Consider the following 20,909-nt stretch of genomic DNA (forward strand, 5'->3'; position numbering starts at 1 on the left):
GAGTCTTACAGGACTCTGCTAGCGCTTGTGCTGTTCTACGCATCACAAGTTGTATGAGTGGTCTCAGAACTTTTCATATAACTGTTATTCAGCATATAATAATAGAATTTGGCTGCAGATTGTTGTAGTAGGGCGCAGTGATGGTGACCAGGTGATAAAATGGCAGATGAAGTTTAGTGTTGTTAAACATAAAATGATGCACGTAGGACCGACCTTGTTCCCTTCCAAACTCTGTGTAGTGATGGATACCATCATCCGTCTTGGATAAAGGATCTTTGAGTGTAACAGATACATAATTGAAAATGTCATCATAGTGTTCAGTAACAGTTCAAAAAGCAAATTAAATGTTAGGGATTGTTTTGGAAAGGAATGGAGAACAGACCAGAGAGCGTCGTTAGGCCACCATTTAAGTCCTGGTACAACTGTGCCTTGTGGGTTGGGGCAACAGACTCCAAAAAGCATGTGGAGTTAGGCCCAAAGGAGGGTGAGTGGATAGATGACCAGAGGTTTGGAATGACTTATTAGGAACTGAATCTCCTCCCCACGGAAGAGAAAAACTGAATGTTCAATATGTCTTATGATACAAGCACAAAAAGGAATTAATAGAAAATAACAAATAGTAGGTTCAGTACAAAAGAATGAACTTTGTAGTTCTTATAGTTAACATGGAGCTCATTCCATGTTGTGAGCATCAAAAAAATCTGCTGGATTCAAAAAGTAGGTGGACAAATTTGCAGGAGGAAAGTCTATTGGGGAGAGCATTATCTTTAACTCTGAAAATCTGTGAGCCCTAAGTTGCAGCAGGATGGGGAAGGATGCTGGAACAGTATTGCCACGTACCTGCCTTGCTCTTAAACTCCTCTCTGGGCATCAACTGTTCTGACAGCTGGTGTTCCCGCCCAATCTGACCTGGACTAGCCATTCCCACGGGTCTTCGCTGAGCCCATGGGTAACTTCCAGGTGCTTCCACAACAAAGAATCGGCTTCACTCTTTTGTGAGAGTCTCTGTACACAGTGATCTTGAGTTTTCACCTGTTCCTGCCCAGGGAGGGCTTCTCTTGCACATGATTGCTTTCCTTATCAGAGTTCAGTGGAAGCTTAGTTTTTTGTTTTCCTAATCTCTCTTTCCTGTCCTGTTTAGTGACTTCTGCTCCAAGGTGAAGAACACAATCTACTGCAACGTTGAGCCTTCTGACTCCAACATGCTATGGGAACCGGAGTTCATGATTGACACTATTGAAAATCCATCTGCACATAACTTTACATACACCAACCTGGGCAAGAGCCTCAATGAAAATCCAGCCAACCGCTACAGTTTTGTCTGTAATGCACTTATGCACGTGTGTGTGGGACACCACGATCCAGACAGGTGAGAGGCAGAGCTTTCATGGTTCTACTGAGACAGTAATATCTTTAGGTGAGGATAAGAAAGCCAGTTGCCATTCCTTGGCTGTGTTGAGGTATGAGGAAGAAGGAGCCAAGGCTGGGGTCCCTTAGAGAATCAATGGCCTGATGCTGTGCGTGAGTAGCAAAGTTGACCCTCTGCTTTTGTCGTTATTTGTTTAACAGGGTGAACGACATTGCTATCCTGTGTGCTGAGCTAACTGGCTACTGCAAGTCTCTAAGCGCCGAGTGGCTGGGTGTGCTCAAAGCTTTGTGCTGTTCCTCCAATAATGGGACCTGTGGCTTCAATGATCTCCTCTGCAATGTTGATGCAAGTGCAAACATTCAAAAGGGGAAAAGGAATTGAAGCAGGAGTGGAGGGATCCTTTGGGAGAAGGCAGAAATGAACAAGGGATGGAGGCTTTGTCTTCTGAGGACAGGGGACAGGCTTTGAATGCCGGGGCTACCTTTTGGTGTTTGTTGCAGCCTGGGCTGTTCATGGACATTGACCTGGGGTTGTGGGCCCTTCTACCCCCTCCCAGCTCCTAGGCAAGCTGAGGAATTGCTGACAGAGGGAATGAGGCAGAGGCTGTTGTGATCACTGGCTGATCTCCTCTCTTCCAGGTCAGTGACTTATCTTTCCATGATTCCTTGGCTACCTTTGTTGCCATTCTCATTGCCCGGCAGTGCTTGCTGCTGGAGGACCTGATTCGCTGTGCTGCTATCCCCTCACTTCTCAATGCTGGTAAGTGCATCCCTGCAGAAAGCTGGGCTTAGTCTCAGTTCTGGCTCAAAGGCCTGTGCTTAATGGATACTTTATGAACCGCATAGTTGTGAAACACGCCTCCAATACTTCTGTTATAGTATGGTACTTAAGAATTGATTGTTTTGCTTCAGAGAGTTTCTGGCCTTGTGGTTTCTATCAAAAACTGGTTGTGCTGAGGCTTTTCAGTGTCTCGCTCTCTGGAGTTTGTATGCAAGCTGAAATAAGCACAGAGAGGTGTTACCAGCTACGCTGTCTGACCAGTGTACTCAGCTCTGAACTCCAGCAGTACACCACCTGCTGCTGATATGGTTCAGCTCAGCATTTTGTCTAGAGCAGCCAGCTGACCAGTTGGGCCTGCAGTGCCTGGGTCACTCTGCCGTTACTCTGCCACCAGTGTACCTAACTTTGCTCTGGGGATTGCAGCATCCAGACTCTGAAAGGGTGAAGTTGGGAAGATGGAGCGAGCAGAATGCAGTGCATGTCATTGAGGATGGATATGCTCACTTGCATGTTAATTACTGCACATGCACCATATTTGTAAATACAATAAGGCTGCTGCAGCTTCTCAACTGTCTGCTCCAGGGCAGTGCACTGTGAATAGCTTTTGGATTGAGAGTCAGCTGTCCCAGCACTTAAGAAATCTCAGTTGACTGTTTTCTTTACATAGCCTGCAGTGAACAGGACTCGGAACCAGGAGCACGTCTGACCTGCCGGATTTTACTCCATCTGTTTAAGACTCCGCAGCTGAACCCATGCCAGCAAGATGGCAGTAAGTGAATGACAGTAGAGCCTTTCTTTATTGTGAAAATACTGAGGCTCTTGCACCTCAAGAAAAGAGATACTGGACCCTATGATTAGAGATTATGACCTGCTTGCTTTGAATAAAGCAGGCAAAGCCTGATACACTGCTTTCTGCAGAGGACAAAGAACAATATCCTTCCATTTATGTCACTCCGTGGTAGCCAGGCATGTTGGGGAGGAGGCCCTTGGAGGCAGGAAAACCAGCCAGTAGAGGTGGCCGTGCCGTCACTAAGCCATTAAAATAATGATCACTACTTTTTTTTTTTTTTTATGTCTAAAGCTTTGTATAGCCTCTTAACATGGTGCCAGAAGCTGCTATTTTACAGCGCTCCCTTTTTGGTCTGATGGTGGAAACAGCCCAGGAAGCTCTGTTCTTGGCTCCTCATCAGTATCCTGATAGCCTAGGTTTAGAGACGTAGAGGGTTAGACGGTAGTCTAGGGTAGGGTACTGTTGGAGCTTGGCGTTCATGACACAGGCACTGCTCCCCAGTTGGATTTCATGGTTCAGTTGTCACAGTGTGATTGGCGCTACACTTTGCAAAACTTAATTAAACAGAGCCCATGTTACGGTTGGGAAAAGCCTCGGGATTCTCTGAGCTGGATTCTGCGGTACTGGCTGGCATGTAATTCACGCAGCTCTGGAGCCTGCGCCTTTCTTGCTGGGTATTGCCCTTCCCCGTTGTCCTCTTTGCAGACAAACCCACGGTGGGAATCCGCTCTTCGTGTGACCGACACTTACTGGCAGCTTCCCAGAATCGTATTGTGGATGGAGCGGTCTTTGCAGTGCTGAAGGCTGTCTTTGTTCTGGGTGTGTACCTGTGTTAGCCTCGACCTGTAAGAATGTGTTTTTGGAGGGGTTGGGAGAAGGGCACTATATTGCATGTGTTGGCTGGACAGAAGGCCAGAGGAGATCTGTTTTGGTTGGGTATGTGGCTTGTCTGAAGCTCTTTGGTTGAGCTGTGAACGTGCTTCATATCTCTTAGCTGCAGAGATCACTGATCACAGAGAGAGTTTACAAAAGCTCAGGGTGTTTTGTGGGTCAGGCTTTGGGTTTAGCATTGATGATTAAGTGACACATGTGCTTTTCTTGTAGGAGATGCAGAACTGAAAGGCTCTGGCTTTTCCCACCCTGGAGGTGTCGATGATCTCATGGATGATGAGCTGGGCACCAGGAAAGCTGGTGGTCGGGTGGTAACTGTAGAAACGGCTAGCTTGGATATTTATGCCAAGTATGTACTAAGGAGTATATGTCAACAGGTGAGTCTGTCCCATCTAGGTTTGTCCTTATCCCTTCTGCAGACAGATATATCCCAGGTGACTTTCTGCAGATTGGGTTTGGCAGGTAGTTCTTTGAAACATCAGTGAAGAACCTGCGATGGTTTTGCCACGTGATGGCGCTATGGATTGCTCGCCATTAGAAGAAAAGAAAAAAGAAAAAAAACAGAGCGGCAAACGGTTGACAAGAATTAGGTGTTGCAGTATGCAGGGACTGCACATCCCCTTTGCTTTGGCAGCAGCACAGGGCTCACGTCCAAGGAAGCGAGTTTGGGGAGTGGTTTGCTGAGATGTGTGCTGGAGGCAAAGAAGATAAGCATGAGAAAGACAGCTTGTTGAAGTGATAAATGGTGCCTTTCAGAAACGCAGCTTAAGTGTTGCTTGCAGCTAGGCTGTTAATGTATCCCTGGGCTTTGCAGTGCCCTGTTTAGTTAATTAAAGGAACAACAACAAAAATCTTTTGCTTAGCCTAATCTGACAGCACCAGTATTTCTGTTCCTTTGTGGAAAATGAACATCTGAGGAGCTGAAACCTGGCTAATAAGGTGCTTGGTTGCAGAGTGGAGTTGCTGTAACTGCTACTGTATGAAAATGAGTGTTGAAGGGTGTCCTTAGCCTTAGTTGCAAATTTATTCTGTCAGCTGGAAAGATGCAGAGTTACAGTTTGAACCTGTATTCTTTCTGTATTGCTAATGTGTAGACACAGCACGTTAGTGCTATGTTGTCTTCACGCTTTGTGACGCTGCCGTTTGTTAGTTGGCTCACTATATAGCAATGTTACTGGGCTACCAAAGAAGAATTGGAGCCACCTATTTGTAAGCATAAATTCAATGTACTTGGTGTTACTGAAACTTAACAGAAGTAGATATTCCCTTGCTGGTCCCAGTCTACGTAGAAAGGACTAACGGTAGAAAGTGTGTGTGTGTACAGGAGGGAGTAGGAGGGTCAGGTATCACTGCTTATACCAATTGTTGGCAGCACTGGTTATGTAGGAGTGAGCATTCAGTAGACCCTAGTGAGTACCACCAAATTGGGCCAGAGCTTCTGCAGGGTTCCTGCAGCTGTGAAGGGCTGGTAAAATTATGTGTTTAATGTTAACACCTCCAATGTGAGTGGTGGGTGCTGCAGAACTTGCACTATCAATTCTAAAATGTCTGTAGAATGCCTTGAGCCTGTAAGTTGTGATTTCTCAAACTCAGAAAATGTTGCATCTTGTATTCAGGTGTACATTATATAATAGACTTCATCATGACGGGGTGGGGAAAAGGAGCGGATTATGAAATTAAGTTAAAGCTTTCTTAGGTGCCAATGATTATGACATAGTTACTGGTCTGCCCTTTAGCCTGTTTAAAGTAATAAAAGTAATTGTGACTGGCCTTTTGAAAAGGTTAATTTTTAAGAGCTGTGATAAACCACAGTGGGAACAAAGAGGGAGGCTTGAGTCAAGGGTGCTAACCTGAATCTGATGATTGGGATGGTGGAGTTGTCCGTAGTTCTTGGAAAATGTGTTCTTAGTGCTCTCTTGTGAAGAGGCAGATGAGGGGCTCTGCTTCAGTAATACGGAGCCTGTGGCAGTGGCTGTTTTGTAAGGAAATGTTGCAGAGAGAGAGACTAGAAGTCTCTCAAGGTTGAAGATTGTAGTTGACTTCATACATATTTGTGAGATTATACCAATAAAGCGGATCAGAGATGCATCTGAATTCTTGTAGGAAGCTGAGCAAGTGACAAAAAGTGTCTTCCCAAGGATAGGCATGTTGTGTACCTAAGGAAGAGAAGCTTCAAGAGATTACGATGTAGCAACACTGAAGGGGAGAAATGCAGTAGGCATGGGAGATATCACCAGATCACGTGTATTGTCAAAGTAGAAACTTCATCTGGGATGAAGTTGAAGATCTAGGCTGTGGTTTCACCAGGATTTCAAACCAGAGGTCTGGCCTTTCTGATCTTTATGCTCTACTTAGTGCTTAGATGTGGTCTGCTGCTGAGAGGAACTGTTCCCAGCCCCTGTGCTTCGTGAACTGGATCCTCCCCTCTTTTCTGGTTGTCATTTCTCAGTGGAAGAACTCTCTGATCAGACTTGCTCTGCAGCTACAGAAGTGCTTATATAGCAGTCCTCTGTAGATTTTAATTTCATGAATTTGCCTAATTAATTCTTGATATGAAAAAATCTTGCAGTAATGAATTCTACAAGTTAACTGTAAATTGTGTGAAGAAGGACCTACCTCATGTTTGTTTTGGAAACTGCTACCTTTATTATTATCACGCATTTAGGCACCACCACCTGAAATTGTGAGGTTGGCAGTGGTAGTTTTCTGTCTCCCTTCTCCTCATGATTTGTGACTTTATAAAAGGCTCGCGTGCAGTCAGTTGTTTCCCCTTCCAGGCTTTGAGAAGTGAAGTAATTGTTTTTTTACTAAGGATGGCGGTGTATTTTCCATCCCTATTTGAGAATTAAGGGGTGTGCTTTTCCTTAAGACGTGTTCTAGTTTTTAGTCTTAGCTGCAGCCCTGAGTTATTTAATTTAGGACAGCTCTAGGGCTTTGTTGTGCAGGAAATAGACCAAATAATTTTAAGTGATCCCTTCTGATCTTTTGAGCCCAAGCGGCATCGTTCATGGAGCCTGGGCATGGCAGTGACTGTGTACTATTAAATCATACCAATATTTTATCAAAAGAAACAGTAGCTACTGTGTTTCACCACTGCTGACTTGTCAAAGTTGAGGTTTCCTCTGTTGTGATTGCTGTGCTGTGCTTGATGCCTGCTGAATCAGGATAGTACAGTTCATGAAGAGAAACAATTATCAGCCATAACTGTATATGAATAAGGTGGGGGGTTTTTGAGTTTGATGTGTTCCCTGCATCTCTCTGAGATTAAAAGCAGGGGCACTGGTTTAGAATCGGACATCAGTTTGGCTGTGCTGACTCTGCCTTTGTCTTGCAGGAGTGGGTAGGTGAACGATGTCTGAAGTCCCTCTGTGAAGACAGCAATGACTTGCAGGATCCTGTCCTGAGCAGCACACAAGCCCAGAGGCTGATGCAGCTGATTTGTTATCCACATCGGCTGCTGGACAATGAGGAAGGAGAAAATCCTCAGCGGCAGAGGATTAAACGCATCTTACAGGTGCAGGCTCCTGACAGAATCTAAGAGCATCCTAGTAATTGCTTAATGAAGCGTTAGAGCGGGGTTGTCCAAAATACAGCCCTCTGAGGGGTTTGATACTCATTCTCATGGCAGCTGAGGGTGTGGGTTGATGTAGTTTGAACTGAGATAAGGACTCGTATGAAGTATGTGTGCATGTGTTGCAGAATCTGGACCAGTGGACCATGAGGCAGTCCTCGCTGGAGCTACAGCTCATGATTAAGCAGACAGCAAACAATGTGAGTTTCTGCTCAGAGGGACCATACAGGGATGTTTGTTGCTGGTGTTGAAGTGGCTGCTTGTGAGGTGGTGGGGAGGTGGCCTGGCAGAAGTTGGACTAAGGAGAGAGCAAATAAGCAGGGTGTCAGGCCTGTGAAAGCCGTGCACCAGAAGGATGTGATGAGTCTGAGGCCCAAAGAGCAGCAGCCGTGAGGAAGTTGGCAAACTGGGTTTGTACTGAGTTGTGTTGAAATGTATGAGCCCTGATGGTGGGTGCTCTCAGAGAAGAACTTGGCTGTCTTTTCTTCCCTATCTCCAGGAGATGAATTCCTTGTTAGAAAATATAGCCAAGGCCACCATTGAGGTGTTCCAGCAGTCAGCAGAGACCAGCTCTGCTAGCTCTGCTGGCAATGGAGTCAACAGTATCAGTAGCTCGGCAAGTGCTGCACCTGCCAGCAACAAATCCAAACCCATCCTCAGGTAGGTGTAGTCCCAGCATGCAGCTGCCTTGTAGATGAATCTGAATCATAGGTTGGATTGCAAACTGCTTTTCTGCCCTGTGTTGTCTTAGCTCCCTGGAGAGATCAGGAGTGTGGCTGGTGGCCCCTCTGATTGCCAAGCTTCCAACATCAGTGCAGGGCCATGTGCTGAAAGCTGCTGGAGAAGAACTGGAGAAAGGACAACATCTGGGGTCATCGTCCCGCAAAGAACGGGACCGCCAGAAGCAGAAGAGGTTAGTCCTGGGGAAAAGGCAGGCAATGCTTGCTGTGCTGATCCTCCAGCCTGGCAGTATAGCTCCATCTTTGTTCTCTCTGCAGCATGTCCCTCCTGAGCCAGCAGCCATTTCTGTCACTGGTGCTAACGTGCCTGAAAGGACAGGATGAGCAGCGGGAGGGCCTCCTTACCTCTCTGTACAGTCAGGTCCAGCAGGTAGGTCTCTTGCTTCTCCCCTCACTTTCCTCAAGGGCTTGTTCCACCAGTAGGCAGGCTATTGGGCATGTCGTCTGTCTGATTATATGCTCAATAAGGCAAAGATCTTGCCATGGTTGGGATAGGGTGCTTGAGCTGACCGTGTCTGAATCGGTGGATAATAGGCAGTACAAGCTGCTCTCGATAAGCTTCAGTGGATAGCTCGTGAGGTCTGTCCTCTCTTCTGAATTTCTTAGATTGTTACTAATTGGCGGGAAGATCAGTACCAAGATGACTGCAAAGCCAAGCAGCTGATGCATGAGGCCCTGAAACTACGGCTGAATTTGGTGAGCAGTTGGAGAAAAAGCGCTTAACCATATGGGGTGAAGAGTTATCTGCTGTTTTTCCTGTTTTTGAACACACACACAAACACAGTGGAGGGGCTATTTGTGTCCTGAGGCAAGGAAGTAGGAGAGGCACTTGTGCTGCTTCTAGGTCTTGAGCCCTGAGTGGGACAGGGTGCATGGAAAAACTCCCTTGCTCTGTTTCGCCAGGATGAAATCCACCGCCTTGGTCTCCGTTTTGGAGATGTGCCTTCCCATTTCAATGCTTTTGCAGTCCCCAGCACTACAACTTGCATCTGAGGTTTGTCCTGCTGACTGCAGTCTCCTGCAGCTCTCAGTAGGAGTTGCTCTGGTTTAGGCTTCTTTCTCACATCTAAATCTTAGTGTTTCTTCATGGTGTCCTTGTGAATAAACTACTTTTCTCTGCCAGGTGGGGGGAATGTTTGACACAGTGCAACGCAGTACACAGCAGACAACTGAATGGGCTGTCCTTCTCCTGGACATCATCAGCAGCGGCACCGTGGACATGCAGTCAAACAAGTAACTTTGTGGCACGCTTCCCAAGGGAGGCAGTCGTTAGCATGGCCCCTCTTCTCATGTGAGCTAGCTGTCTCTCTAGACAATCTGTCAGAAATACTGTGACAGTCAAAAGAGACTTCGGAGTAATAGCAGGGTACAACCTAGCAAGAGCAACCTACAGTCCTAGTATTCAAGTGCACTCTGACACATCCAGAGCAAATTTGGCTTTCAAGATGCAGAGAGATAAGCAGGGGAGAGCTGAGTCCGGACCTGCTTTTTGGAGAAGTTGAATGGATAGACAGGAGGCCAGTCTTAATCTGTGATACTGCACTTGACTCAAGTGTGAACACCCTGTGGTGTATAAGCAAAAGAAGGATTAGTGTGGGAGGTTAGTCTGAAGAGCGCTTGGCGCTTCTGACTGTAGGCAGTATTCTCGGCAATCTAATAATGTTTGGTGTTGCTATGATGGCAGAGGCTTTATATCTGCTTTTCAGGTGACTTTGACCTTTCTGCTTTGACCAACAGTGAGCTCTTCACCACCGTGTTGGACATGCTGAGTGTTCTCATCAACGGCACCCTGGCTGCTGATATGTCCAGCATTTCTCAGGGCAGCATGGAGGAGAACAAGCGGGCATACATGAATCTTGTCAAGAAACTCAGGGTGAGGGACGCTAGGCCTGGTATGGAGAGTGGTGTGTGCTGTGTCGTGGTTGTCCAGCTATGCAGATTTACCTGTGTCTCACGAATGGTGCTTGTCCTGTTGCTGCTGTTTAGATGAAGCAGTGAGGTTGTTCCCAATGGCTCTGTAGGGCTGAAGCATGCAAAAGTGACAGGTAGTGCAGGGATGGATGTTGACACCAGAAGAGGCAAGGGTGGGCTTTGGATGATTTTTCCTGAGCGATTCTTTAAGTCTTCTCGATTCTCCTGGTGCAGAAAGAGCTGGGGGACCGGCAATCTGACAGCCTGGAGAAGGTGCGACAGCTACTGCCACTTCCCAAGCAGACCCGAGATGTCATCACCTGTGAACCTCAGGGATCCCTTATTGACACCAAAGGCAATAAAATAGCTGGATTTGACTCCATCTTCAAGAAGGAGGTAAGTGAAGCTTTGTAGTCTGTATCACACAGCTCCTGAGTGCAGGTGTCACCTTGTCCTCTGATGCCTTGAGTCTACACAGCTTGGGAGGCATCTATATGCAGCGCCTTGTAGCCTGCTGAGCTTGAAGTGACTGGCTGCATGCAGACAAGCTGGCACATAACCACGTCCAGAAAGGGCAAAGCTGTGTGTTAATGCCTGGCGATACAGGGACAGGGAACTACTGGAGCGAGTCCAGCATAGGGCAACCAAGATGATTATGGGACTGGAGCACCTCCCTTATGAGGAAAGGCTGAAAGAGCTGGGACTCTTTAGCCTGGAGAAGAGAAGGTTGAGGGGGGACCTGATTAATGTTTACAAGTATCTAAAGGGTGGGTTTAAGGAGGACGGAGCCAGGCTCTTTTCAATGGCTCCCAGTGATAGGACAAGGGGCAATGGGCACAAGCTAGAACATAGGAAGTTCCGTTCAAATACACGGAAAAACTTCTTTACAGTGAGAGTGACAGAGCACTGGAACAGGCTGCCCAGGGAGGTTGTGGAGTCCCCTTCTCTGGAGATTTTCAAGACCCGCCTGGATGCAGCCCTGAGGGATGTGCTTTAGGCAATCCTGCTCTAGCAGGGGAGTTGGACTAGATGATCTCTAGAGGTCCCTTCCAACTCTGAAGATTCCATGATTCCGTGATACATGCTGCTATGGCCTGAGAAGTTATTTAAACTTTGGTTTTGTACATGGCTATGTAAAGTATAAAGAGAACCCATAATCCCTGTCACGTGAGTTACTGGGCAGTGCCAGTGTGCAGAAGACTGGCAGAGATGGGATGAAGGACACTGGCAGGTTGTTGATGAAGGCCTTTAGAAAGGACCGCTTTGCCATGTGGAAGAGCAGGGACCGCTAGTAAGGCTCAGGCTGTTTTCTGGAACATGTAGAACAGAGCCTGAAGAAAGCATAGAGTTTCCTGTGCCCTCGTAGGAGAAACAACAGGGGCTTGGAGGTTCTTATCCCTTTTGTTTTAAAGGGTTTGCAAGTCTCTACAAAGCAGAAGATTTCCCCGTGGGATCTGTTTGAGGGCTTAAAGCACTCAGCCCCTCTCTCCTGGGGATGGTTTGGGACAGTCCGGGTGGATCGCAAGGTGTCTAGGTTTGAGGAGCAGCAGAGGCTTCTTCTGTACCACACACACTTGAAACCCAAGCCCCGCAGTTACTACCTGGAGCCATTGCCGCTGCCCCCTGAAGAGGAAGAGCCTCCTACACCCGTGGCTTTAGAGCCAGAGAAGAAAGCTGCTGAACCAGCTAAGGCTGATAAAACGAGCTCAAATCCTGCCACCTCTACTGAAGAACGCAAGAAGAAACAGAGCAAAACCAAGAAACGCAACCAGTCTGCCAGCAAAACTGAGGTAATTGACTACCCAGCAGCTATGGATCTCCTGTATCCACCCTTCCTGGTCACAGAGCACTCCCTTGAGTCTTCCTGAGGAGCCAGAGTGGTGTAATGGGTGAAGACGGGACGTGTTTCTTCTCAGCTGGGAGTGCTGGAGCTTTATCCTGCTCTCTCTAGCCTGGGGCAGGGCAAATATTTTCTTAATCCCTGATGAGAGGGAAGGGGGCTGCCCAGCTCAGGTAGCATCCCAGGCATCCTCCTGTGGACTTTGCAGCCCTTTCATACTCTTCATCCGTTCATGAATTCCCAGTGCACATTGATCTTTCTTACTTCTCCTTTCTCCTTGCAGGATTTTGTGTTGGGCCCTAGCCGGGGGGTTTCATATGGAGTTGGTATGCCTACAGATCTCTTGCATCACCAGTCAGGAAGCACTATGTCGAGGCTGGCATATGGGCAATCACCAGTGGGTCTCTATGCCCAGAATCAGCCTCTTCCAGCAGGTAGGTGCACAGGAGAGGTGACTGTATTGCAGTTGCACCTTTTTGGGGAACCTCTTGTAAGAGCCCCTTCTGTGAGATGGTCCTGCACAGTTCCTTACACTTTACCATTTTTGCCTGTCACGTCTAGATACAGTGATGAACAGTCATTCTGGAGCTACAAGGCTCAGCAATAGCGTGTGACTAGTCAACCTGTTTCTCTTCCTCTTGCAGGTGGCCCTCGCCTGGATACATCCTACAGACCCGTACGCATGCCACTGGGGAAACTTGTTCAGAGTCGTCCTCCCTATAGTGGTGTGTTGCCTCCAGGGATGGGGAGCATGATGGGCATTGACCCCTCCTACAAGCCGGCGGTGTACAGACAGCAGCCTCCAGTGTCCCAGGGCCAGATACTGAGGCAGCAGCTTCAAGCAAAGTTGGTAAGTCAGAGCTGTGCTCTTGCTGTTGCTGGACCCCACGGTACAGCAAGCCCAAGCTGTTTGCTGGGGCTGTCCCTTCTAGCCAGAACTCTCCAACCCTCTCTCTGTTTCTGCCCCAGAAAGACCTCATCTCCTGTTCCTATTCCTCTGGTGCGGCACTGGGTTTGCCACCTGCTTTGTGTGCCCACGTCACTAACAGTTGGTGGAGGCTGTCAGTGAGGTGCACTGGGGCATCGGTGGCAGTTGGGCTGTGAGAGGGGGACGTCCTGGCTGTGGGCTGGTAGGGCTGTTAGTGGCCTATTTGTCCCAAGCCAGGGTGAGGCAGAAGTCATTAGCAGATGCATGCTGTGCAGCAGCCTCGTAGGTTTAGCAGTGAAACTACTTGTCTGTTTTGGTGGGAGCTGCAGAGAAGAGAGCAGCAGTGTCCGGCCTTTTGGAGATGCTGAAAAAAGTGTTTCTCTGTTGCCTTCCAGCAGGGCCAAGGCATAATGGGACAGCAGCCCGTGCGCCAGATGGCTCCAACCCCATCTTATGGAGCACTGCAACCCTCCCAGGTAAGTGGCAGTGACCTCAAGTAAGACTGGAATCTGGCTCCAGCAGAGTGCAGCGTCTTTGTTTCTGCTGCTGAATCCTGAAACATCTTGACTCCTCTCACTCCTCGTTTACTGGGCAGCACAAATCTGAATCCCAGAGATGAGCAGCCTTGTGACAGTATTTGCAGGAGGCTGATGTCCTGTGTGCCAAATTCTCTTTTGTCACCTTACCACCTTACCCCATGACTGATAAAGGCTTTTTGTTTCATTTCAGGGTTATACACCTTATGTCTCCCACATTGGCCTTCAGCAGCACCCCTCCCAGTCAGGCACAATGGTACCTCCTACCTATTCTGGCCAGCCCTATCAGAATTCCCACCCCAGCTCTAATCCTGCCCTGGTGGATCCTGTTAGACAGATGCAGCAGAGACCAAGCGGCTACGTACACCAGCAGGCCCCTGGCTATGGGCACACCTTGGGCAATACACAGAGGTACCTCCCACTCTACTGGATATTAATAAGCTGTATTTCTTCAAAGGTTTCCCTGCTCTGCTCAGACAACCCTAACAGCAGGTCCTGCACCTGGGTCAGGCAGCCCCTGGTGTCAGCACAGGCTGGGGATGAGGGGATGGAGAGCAGCCCTGCCGAGACTTGGAGTACTGGTGGATGAAAAACTGAATGTGAGACGAAAATGTGCGCTCACAGCCCAGAAAGCCATCCACACCCTGGGCTGCATCCCCAGCAGTGTGGCCAGCAGGGTGATGGGGGGGGACCTGCCCCTCTGCTCCGCTCTGGGGAGACCCCCCCTGCAGTGCTGCCTTCAGCTCTGGGGCCCCCCAGAAAGACATGGACCTGTTGGAGCAGGTCCAGAAGAGGCCACAGAGGTGATCTGAGGGCTGGACCCCCTCTGCTGTGAGGACAGGCTGAGAGAGTTGGGGGGGTTCAGCCTGGAGAAGAGAAGGCTCCAGGAGACCTTATTGCAGCCTTTCAGTACTTAAAGGGGGCTTATAAGAAAGATAGACACAAACTTTTTAGCAGGGCCTGTGGTGATAGGACAAGGGGTAATGGTTTTAAACTAAAAGAGGGCAGATACAGACTAGATACAAGGAAGAAATTTTTCACGCTGAGGGTGGTAAGACCCTGGCCCGTGTTGCCCAGAGAGGTGGTAGATGTGCCATCCCTGGAAACATTCAAGGTCAGGTTGAACGGGGCTCTGAGCAACCTGATCTGGTTGAAGATGTTGCTGCCTATGGCAAGGTGTTGGACTAATGGCCTTTAAAGGTCCCTTGAACCCAAACTATTCTGTTATTGTATGATCTGGGACTTCCACTGCTCCTGAGCAGACATAAATCCAGTAGGAAAACCATGCAGAACGGTGGACTGAGGACTGTTAGTTAGGGCTTCTAGAAAAACAGGTTGGATGAACCCCCTTGAGAGGCCCTGGTGTCCCTCACCCTTCTGCAGAGAGGAAGCATGGATTGCAAGGTGTTATTTGGGCTGGCTGTCTTGTTCATGGCAGAAGTTGGGTTTGGGGTAAAGAAGCTGGCTGTCTGTGAATCTTTTACTTCATGAGCTTGTCCTTTTGTCTTACAGATTTCCTCACCAGTCGATTCAGCAGACCCCCATGATGAGTGGGATGAACCACTTGGGTCCACAAGGAGTTCCCTCAGGAATTCGACCTAGCCAGATACTGCCTGACCAGCAGCAGCAACAGTACCTGAGGCAGCAGCAGCAACAGCAGCAGCAGATGCTGAGGGTGAGTGGTTGCTGACAGGAGGAAGACTGTTGGAGCTGGAGGAGGCTTGTCCAGTGCTGCTTTTACCTCTGTGTTGGCAATGCTCTGCTCTGCTCCTCTGTGCCAGGAAGGATGTCAGCTCTGTTGGGGGCTGTCTGTAATAATTGGCGAAGCGGTTCTCCCTTCATCAGGAGTGGCCACTCTGAGGGAGACATCTGCTGCACTGCCTTTTTCCAGTCACCCAGCATGAGCTAAAGGGAAGCTGGGAGCGGTAAAGGTCTCTTTAGTCCTCTGTGGCCTGTGTGCCACCTCTTCCTGCTTCAGCTGAGCCCGTAAGATTATGCAGAAAGCCAGCTATCTTAGAAACGTTGCAGGAGCTAGAAACAAAATGAAAATTCCCCTGTCTGCACAAGAACAGGTAAGGTTATTCCTCATAAGATCATTTTTAGGGGCATAGCTGCGTTTTCACAAGATCAAAATAAGCGTCGGTTGCAGTTTCCAATGGCAGGAAATCTGGCGTGAATCGGTCCGTGTACTCCGTGTCTTAACAGCGGATGGAAAGAAAGTAAGCTGTTAGACCCAATTCTGTAGGTTCAAAGAAGTTCACAGGCATGTGTCAACAGACGTGAGTATTCCATGGATTTGCATTATGGTCTTATGAATATTAAATGCTTATGTGATATAGAGATATGAATATATTTCTTGGAGTTACAGAAATGTGTTGAATTGACAGAGAAACACAGAAATGGTTTGGGTTAATTGGTGAATTGCATACCTTGTGACAAGGCCTAGCAAACCTGTAGAATACGGGGAGACTTTACGTGGCGCAGAGTGCTGAGGCTTTGTCTTCTGAGAGGGGCCAGAGTGAGACAGCGGTTCCTCAGAGAGCTGCAGTCAGCGGTATTTGAGAATTGCTGCCTTGCACTGGACAAGAGACTGCCGGTGGCACGGTCAGCAGCTTTTAGTCCTTTTGATGAGTAGCACCCCCTGACTATTCACTTGGTTTCTTTTAGCATTCTCCGTCACTCCTATTTAGAAAAAAAATATGCCTCAGACAAATTGCTAGCACTTCTAGCTCAGTAACTTCATGTATACCTTCAGCTTTCAGCTGACATCGCTTGGTTGATTAAAAAAGAAAAAGTGCAGTGCCCAGAAACTCCTCTGTTACTGGGACTTCTGCTGCGTTATCAGAGGCGTGCCAGATGCAGAACTGACTCCTGGTGCTTGAGTTGAGGGCATGGTGTAGAAAGGACGGATGGCCTTTTGGTTTGTCTTGCATGGGTTGGTAGTCAGCTGTTGCAAGAAGGTAGGACGTGAGAGTGGGAGGGTGTGTCCTGGCTCATTTAGTCAGTCAGCCGCTTTCTTGTGTACCCAGGTCATAGCACCTATTTCAGGAACCTAGGTGGCCAAACTGGTTTAAGATGGAAGTTTGGGGGCTGCTCTAGAAACTCACCCTTTGGGTTGAATCCTTGATCCACGTGTTTGTGACTGCTTCTTCTATGCAATTGTTATTGTCCAGTGTGTCCTGTTGTTCACTGGTTCTTCTTTCTCTCTGATGTTTGCCCAATGTGTTCCTAGGGAGCACTTGCAGGAGGTCGGGTTTTTCTAACCTGCTTTCATAAGATGCTGTTCCTTTTCTTGATTTTTGTCTGTTCTCTGAATCCATTCAAGGTTTGAACCTTACCCTTTTGAGCCAGTGATTAGAACTGTACCTAGCATCACCATTTGGGGTTTTTTTAGTAGCTTTATATTTCTGCTAGAAATTCTTCTTTTGATCTAGAGAGTGCAAAACTACATTGGCAGGTGGGAGAAACAGCTGAAAATTAGGAGAAACAAAAAAACCTTGAGATTTGTGGGCATATGCTGACTCCCAAGTTCAACATGCTGAATATTCTTCTCACTGTAAGTAGTTCTGCCAACGCCTAGGTTGGAGCACTGCATCCAGTTTTATCTGCATCCTTTTACTGAAGTGCAACAGCAGCTGGCTTGAGTGGCAGAGAAGGGCAGCGAGATAGATCAAAGAGTGGGGGAATGTGACTGAGAAAGAAAGGCTGAAATAGCTGGGCGTCGAGTTAGAGAGGCAGAGACAAAAGGAGAGATAAGTTTCCAGATTTTTTTGTCTTCAAAAAAACCCTTATCTGTTCTTGTCCCTTGGCTGTAGGACAAGAAATGGCCTTAAATCATAACATACGAGATTCGGGGTAGAGATTAGGGAAAACTCTAGTAGTAGGAGTAACTGTGACCTGGAGTGGATTGCCTAGGGAAGGTATAGGAGCTCTGTTGCTACCTCTGGGAAAATTTTGAGAACAGGTCAGGCAAATACCTGTTCGGTGCTGTTCAACATCTTCATCAATGACATAGACAGTGGGATCAAGTGCACACTCAGCAAGTTTGTCGATGACACCAAGCTGAGTGGTGCGGTCAATGTGCCGGAGGGACAGGATGTCATCCAGAGGGACCTGGATGAGCTAGAGAGGGGGGTCCGTGCAAACCTTATGAAGTTCAAAAGGCCAAGTGCAAGGTCCTACACTTGGGTTGGGACAATCCTCGTTATCAATACAGGCTGGGAGATGATGTGATAGAGAGCAGCCCTGCGGAAAAGGACTTGGGGGTACTGGTGGATGAAAAGCTGGACATGAGCCAACAATGTGCACTTGCAGCCCAGAAGGCCGGTCACATCCTGGGCCACATCAAAAGAAGCATGGCCAGCAGATCCAGAGAGGGGATTCTACCCCTCTACTCCGCTCTGGTGAGACCCCACCTGGAGTACTGTGTCCAGCTCTGGAGCCCTCAGCACAAGAAGGACATGGACCTGTTGGAGTGGGGCCAGAGGAGGCCCCGGAGATGATCGGAGGGCTGGAGCCCCTCTGCTGTGAGGACAGGCTGAGAGAGTTGGGGTTGTTCAGCCTGGAGAAGAGAAGGCTCCGGGGAGACCTTCCAGCCCCTTCCAGTCCCTGAAGGGGGCCTACAGGAAGGATGGGGAGGGGCTGTTGGCAAGGGCACGTAGCGATAGGACGAGGGGCAATGGTTTTAAACTAGAGCAGGGTGGGTTTAGATGAGACATTAGGAAGAAGTTCTTTCCAATGAGGGTGGTGAGACACTGGCCCAGGTTGCCCAGAGAGGTGGTGGAGGCCCCATCCCTGGAGCCATCCAAGGCCAGGCTGGATGAGGCTCTGAGCAACCTGATCTAGTTGAAGATGTCCCTGCTGACTGCAGGGGGGTTGGACTAGATGGCCTTTAGAGGTCCCTTCCAACCCAACACATTCTATTCTATGATTCTATGAAATACTCAGTGAAGTCAGTATTGAGGCAAGGAGGTGAACCAGCTAACCTCTGGAGGTAGCTCTTAGTTGTTTTCAATTCTTGTATCTTGTTTGCTCCTAGTCATTCCCCAGCTGACCAGCAGACTCATAGTTCTTTGCCTGCCATTTGCTGATTCCTCATCTTGCAGAAGAACTTTGTTACTGTCAGTGTTTCTTGCCGTTTCTCAGCCTGGGGCAGGGTTCTAGTGAAATCTGGGTAATTTAGGTACCTGGAAGGAAAATGGTGTAAGAGGGCACGTTACTGCATGGAACGTCCTTACTCCTTCATCCCTTCCTGGGCCCTGTTGCTGTGTGCATTGCCCAGACAGTTCCCTGATGGTCCCTTCTCTTTTTGCCTTCACAGCAGCAACAGCAGCAGCAACAACAACAACAACAGCAGCAGCAGCAACAACAGCAACAGCAGCAGCAGCCGCCACCGCAGCCACAGCCGCAGCCACAGCAGCAACCCCAGGTCTCCACAGTGCCTCAGCCACAGGCGCAGGGCCAGCCCCCGGGGCTGGGGATGCAGGCTCTTCCCCCCCAGCAGCCCATTGTGAGTGTTCTCTCAGAAGCAGAGGGATGGGATAGTCCAGCTCAAATCCAACGGCGCTCCACCTGCGTCCCCCCCTTCTCCCTCCCCTGCGCTTCCCAGGGCTTATGTGAATGCTGAGGCTGCCAGCCAGGTGGTGTGGCTATAACTGTGTTTCTCTCTTTGCAGTTCCAGCGCCAGGGCCTTCAGCAGACGCAGCAGCAGCAACAAACAGCTGCTCTGGTTCGACAGCTTCAACAGCAGCTTTCCAGTAAGCTTTAGTGTTCTTGATCCTTGTCCCTAGTCTCCTCCCTGCTGTTTTCTATTGCATGTGCGCTGGTGTAGGGAAGCAAGGCCGAGCCAGACTCTCTGAGGCCATAAATGATGCTGGCAGGGAGGTGGCATCAGGACTTAGAGTTCCTGGCCCAAGGGGGCAACAGCAGCAGGGCAGGCAGTGTTTGCCAGCTTGTGAGCGGCCTTCCAGACCTTCCTTCTGCTGCCTGCAGAGGGACGAGGGAGCTGAGCCTTCGTAGGGGCTGCCATGCAGCTTTCCCGAAATGATCCAGTCTGCAGCTTTAAAGCATTCAGAGGTATTTCCTCTGTTGCAGACGACCTCTGAGGGGCACAGGGAGGCTGTAATCATGGGACACTTGCTTGGTGGATGACCCAGAGATACTGTGTTCGTGTTGTGATCAGGACGAGACTTCCTGGAGGCAGGGAGGGTATCCTGGGAAGCGTTGCTGCGCACTTGCTGTGTTTGTAGTGTTCTGGGGGCTTCCGTGGCTGCAATCACAGCGTAATGGCAGAGATGGTGTTTAGTCTGGCACTGTATTCCTGTAATCTGCACTGAGCTACTGGCTGGGGAACTAGAAACTGAACCCAGTGTCTGTGCAGTTCCCTTCTGAATGGCCTGCTGTTTTACTGTCACCTCACTGGCTTTTCTGCCATAAAAATGGCAGACATGCTATGAAAATGCCCAGAAATGGATGACTGCACAGGTTTGGGTTTTTTTTTTTGCAGTGCATTGTGAGACTTCACTCATGTAATAACACATGGAATGGGGGCTTGGAAACTGTGCTTATACTTGCTCCCTGATGGAAAATTCTTAGTCTTTGTGACCAAAAAAAACCTCCCCAAACCAGAAGTTTTAATCTGCTAAGTTTCCCACTAGCCTGATTCACAAACCACAAGTCTGTGCAAGGATCCCAGCCAAGACATTCAAGTGTAGGAAGATTTCATATACGAATCTGAATATAGCAGGATAACCATATTTTTGTATCCTGTCTGTACAGCAAACGGAGCTGTTTTATATGGAACAGATGCGTGGGTCCAATGCAGCCATGTGTCAGCATGCAGCTTCCATGCTCCCTAGTTGGGCTTCCATCAGTTCTACCGGGAACCATCTGGAGTTCTTATTTGTAGTGTCTGGGATGGAGCGGAAAGCAGGACATAAACCCAGAACAGCCTGTAGGAGGGGGACAAGAATACTTTCGGCCCAGGATAGGCTGTGGTAGGAGGCTCCAGGGTGTCCCCGAATGTGCTGTTGTGCAGCGGAGTTAAGGAGAGCGGGATAGCCAGGTTACGCTGGTCTCCTTTTACTTAGTCTGACTTAGGGTCAAACATGTTGATGTGGTTTCAGGAAAAAAAAAAAATTCTACGGAATTTTACTTACTGGTCAGTACCCAAGTATACTGTGAGTGCTGTATGTCACAAAACATCAGTCCCAGCAGTTTGGAAGTTCATGAGGTTCTTGAATACAACTTTACCATGTTTCCTGCCCTTTTTGTGCCATCTGGAAGTCCTTTGGGCACATCCTTTGTTTGCACCGAGATACTGACAGGGAGTCAGGGTAGCTGTCTCTGAAACCTTTGCTAACTCTGGTTTCTGGGTGTGCCTGAGGATGAGTGTTTGACACTAGCTGTCTGAGCAGCTTATGTGGCTGCAGGTGCTGTGCGATCTTATAGGGCCGATTTTTTTCTTTCAAAATCAGAAATAATTCATCCATAAACTCCTCCTCCCAGCTAGCTGCTACCTTTCAGGGCTTTGTTATGCTGCACCACGAGGGATG

General features: G+C 48.6%; 1 protein-coding gene across 2 annotated transcripts in view; it reads left to right on the forward strand.

Moving 5' to 3' along the window:
- MED12 (mediator complex subunit 12) overlaps positions 1-20,909 on the forward strand; it is a 39,188-nt gene that overhangs the window by 17,539 nt on the left and 740 nt on the right. The window contains exons 21-43 of one of the 2 annotated variants that reach the window (XM_074599873.1): positions 1,142-1,369; positions 1,570-1,714; positions 2,008-2,128; positions 2,817-2,918; positions 3,645-3,758; positions 4,044-4,207; positions 7,165-7,344; positions 7,530-7,601; positions 7,901-8,061; positions 8,153-8,314; positions 8,400-8,511; positions 8,748-8,837; positions 9,265-9,374; positions 9,879-10,014; positions 10,287-10,448; positions 11,465-11,842; positions 12,176-12,326; positions 12,537-12,742; positions 13,216-13,296; positions 13,550-13,767; positions 14,869-15,031; positions 18,677-18,865; positions 19,031-19,112. In XM_074599873.1, the coding sequence (XP_074455974.1) occupies positions 1,142-1,369; positions 1,570-1,714; positions 2,008-2,128; positions 2,817-2,918; positions 3,645-3,758; positions 4,044-4,207; positions 7,165-7,344; positions 7,530-7,601; positions 7,901-8,061; positions 8,153-8,314; positions 8,400-8,511; positions 8,748-8,837; positions 9,265-9,374; positions 9,879-10,014; positions 10,287-10,448; positions 11,465-11,842; positions 12,176-12,326; positions 12,537-12,742; positions 13,216-13,296; positions 13,550-13,767; positions 14,869-15,031; positions 18,677-18,865; positions 19,031-19,112 (3,527 nt within the window). The remainder of the gene's footprint in view (positions 1-1,141; positions 1,370-1,569; positions 1,715-2,007; positions 2,129-2,816; positions 2,919-3,644; positions 3,759-4,043; positions 4,208-7,164; positions 7,345-7,529; positions 7,602-7,900; positions 8,062-8,152; positions 8,315-8,399; positions 8,512-8,747; positions 8,838-9,264; positions 9,375-9,878; positions 10,015-10,286; positions 10,449-11,464; positions 11,843-12,175; positions 12,327-12,536; positions 12,743-13,215; positions 13,297-13,549; positions 13,768-14,868; positions 15,032-18,676; positions 18,866-19,030; positions 19,113-20,909) is intronic. The other variant, XM_074599874.1, reaches the window with a different exon arrangement.

Source organism: Larus michahellis, chromosome 9, assembly GCF_964199755.1.
Source record: "Larus michahellis chromosome 9, bLarMic1.1, whole genome shotgun sequence".
In the NCBI taxonomy this organism is placed as follows: domain Eukaryota; kingdom Metazoa; phylum Chordata; class Aves; order Charadriiformes; family Laridae; genus Larus; species Larus michahellis.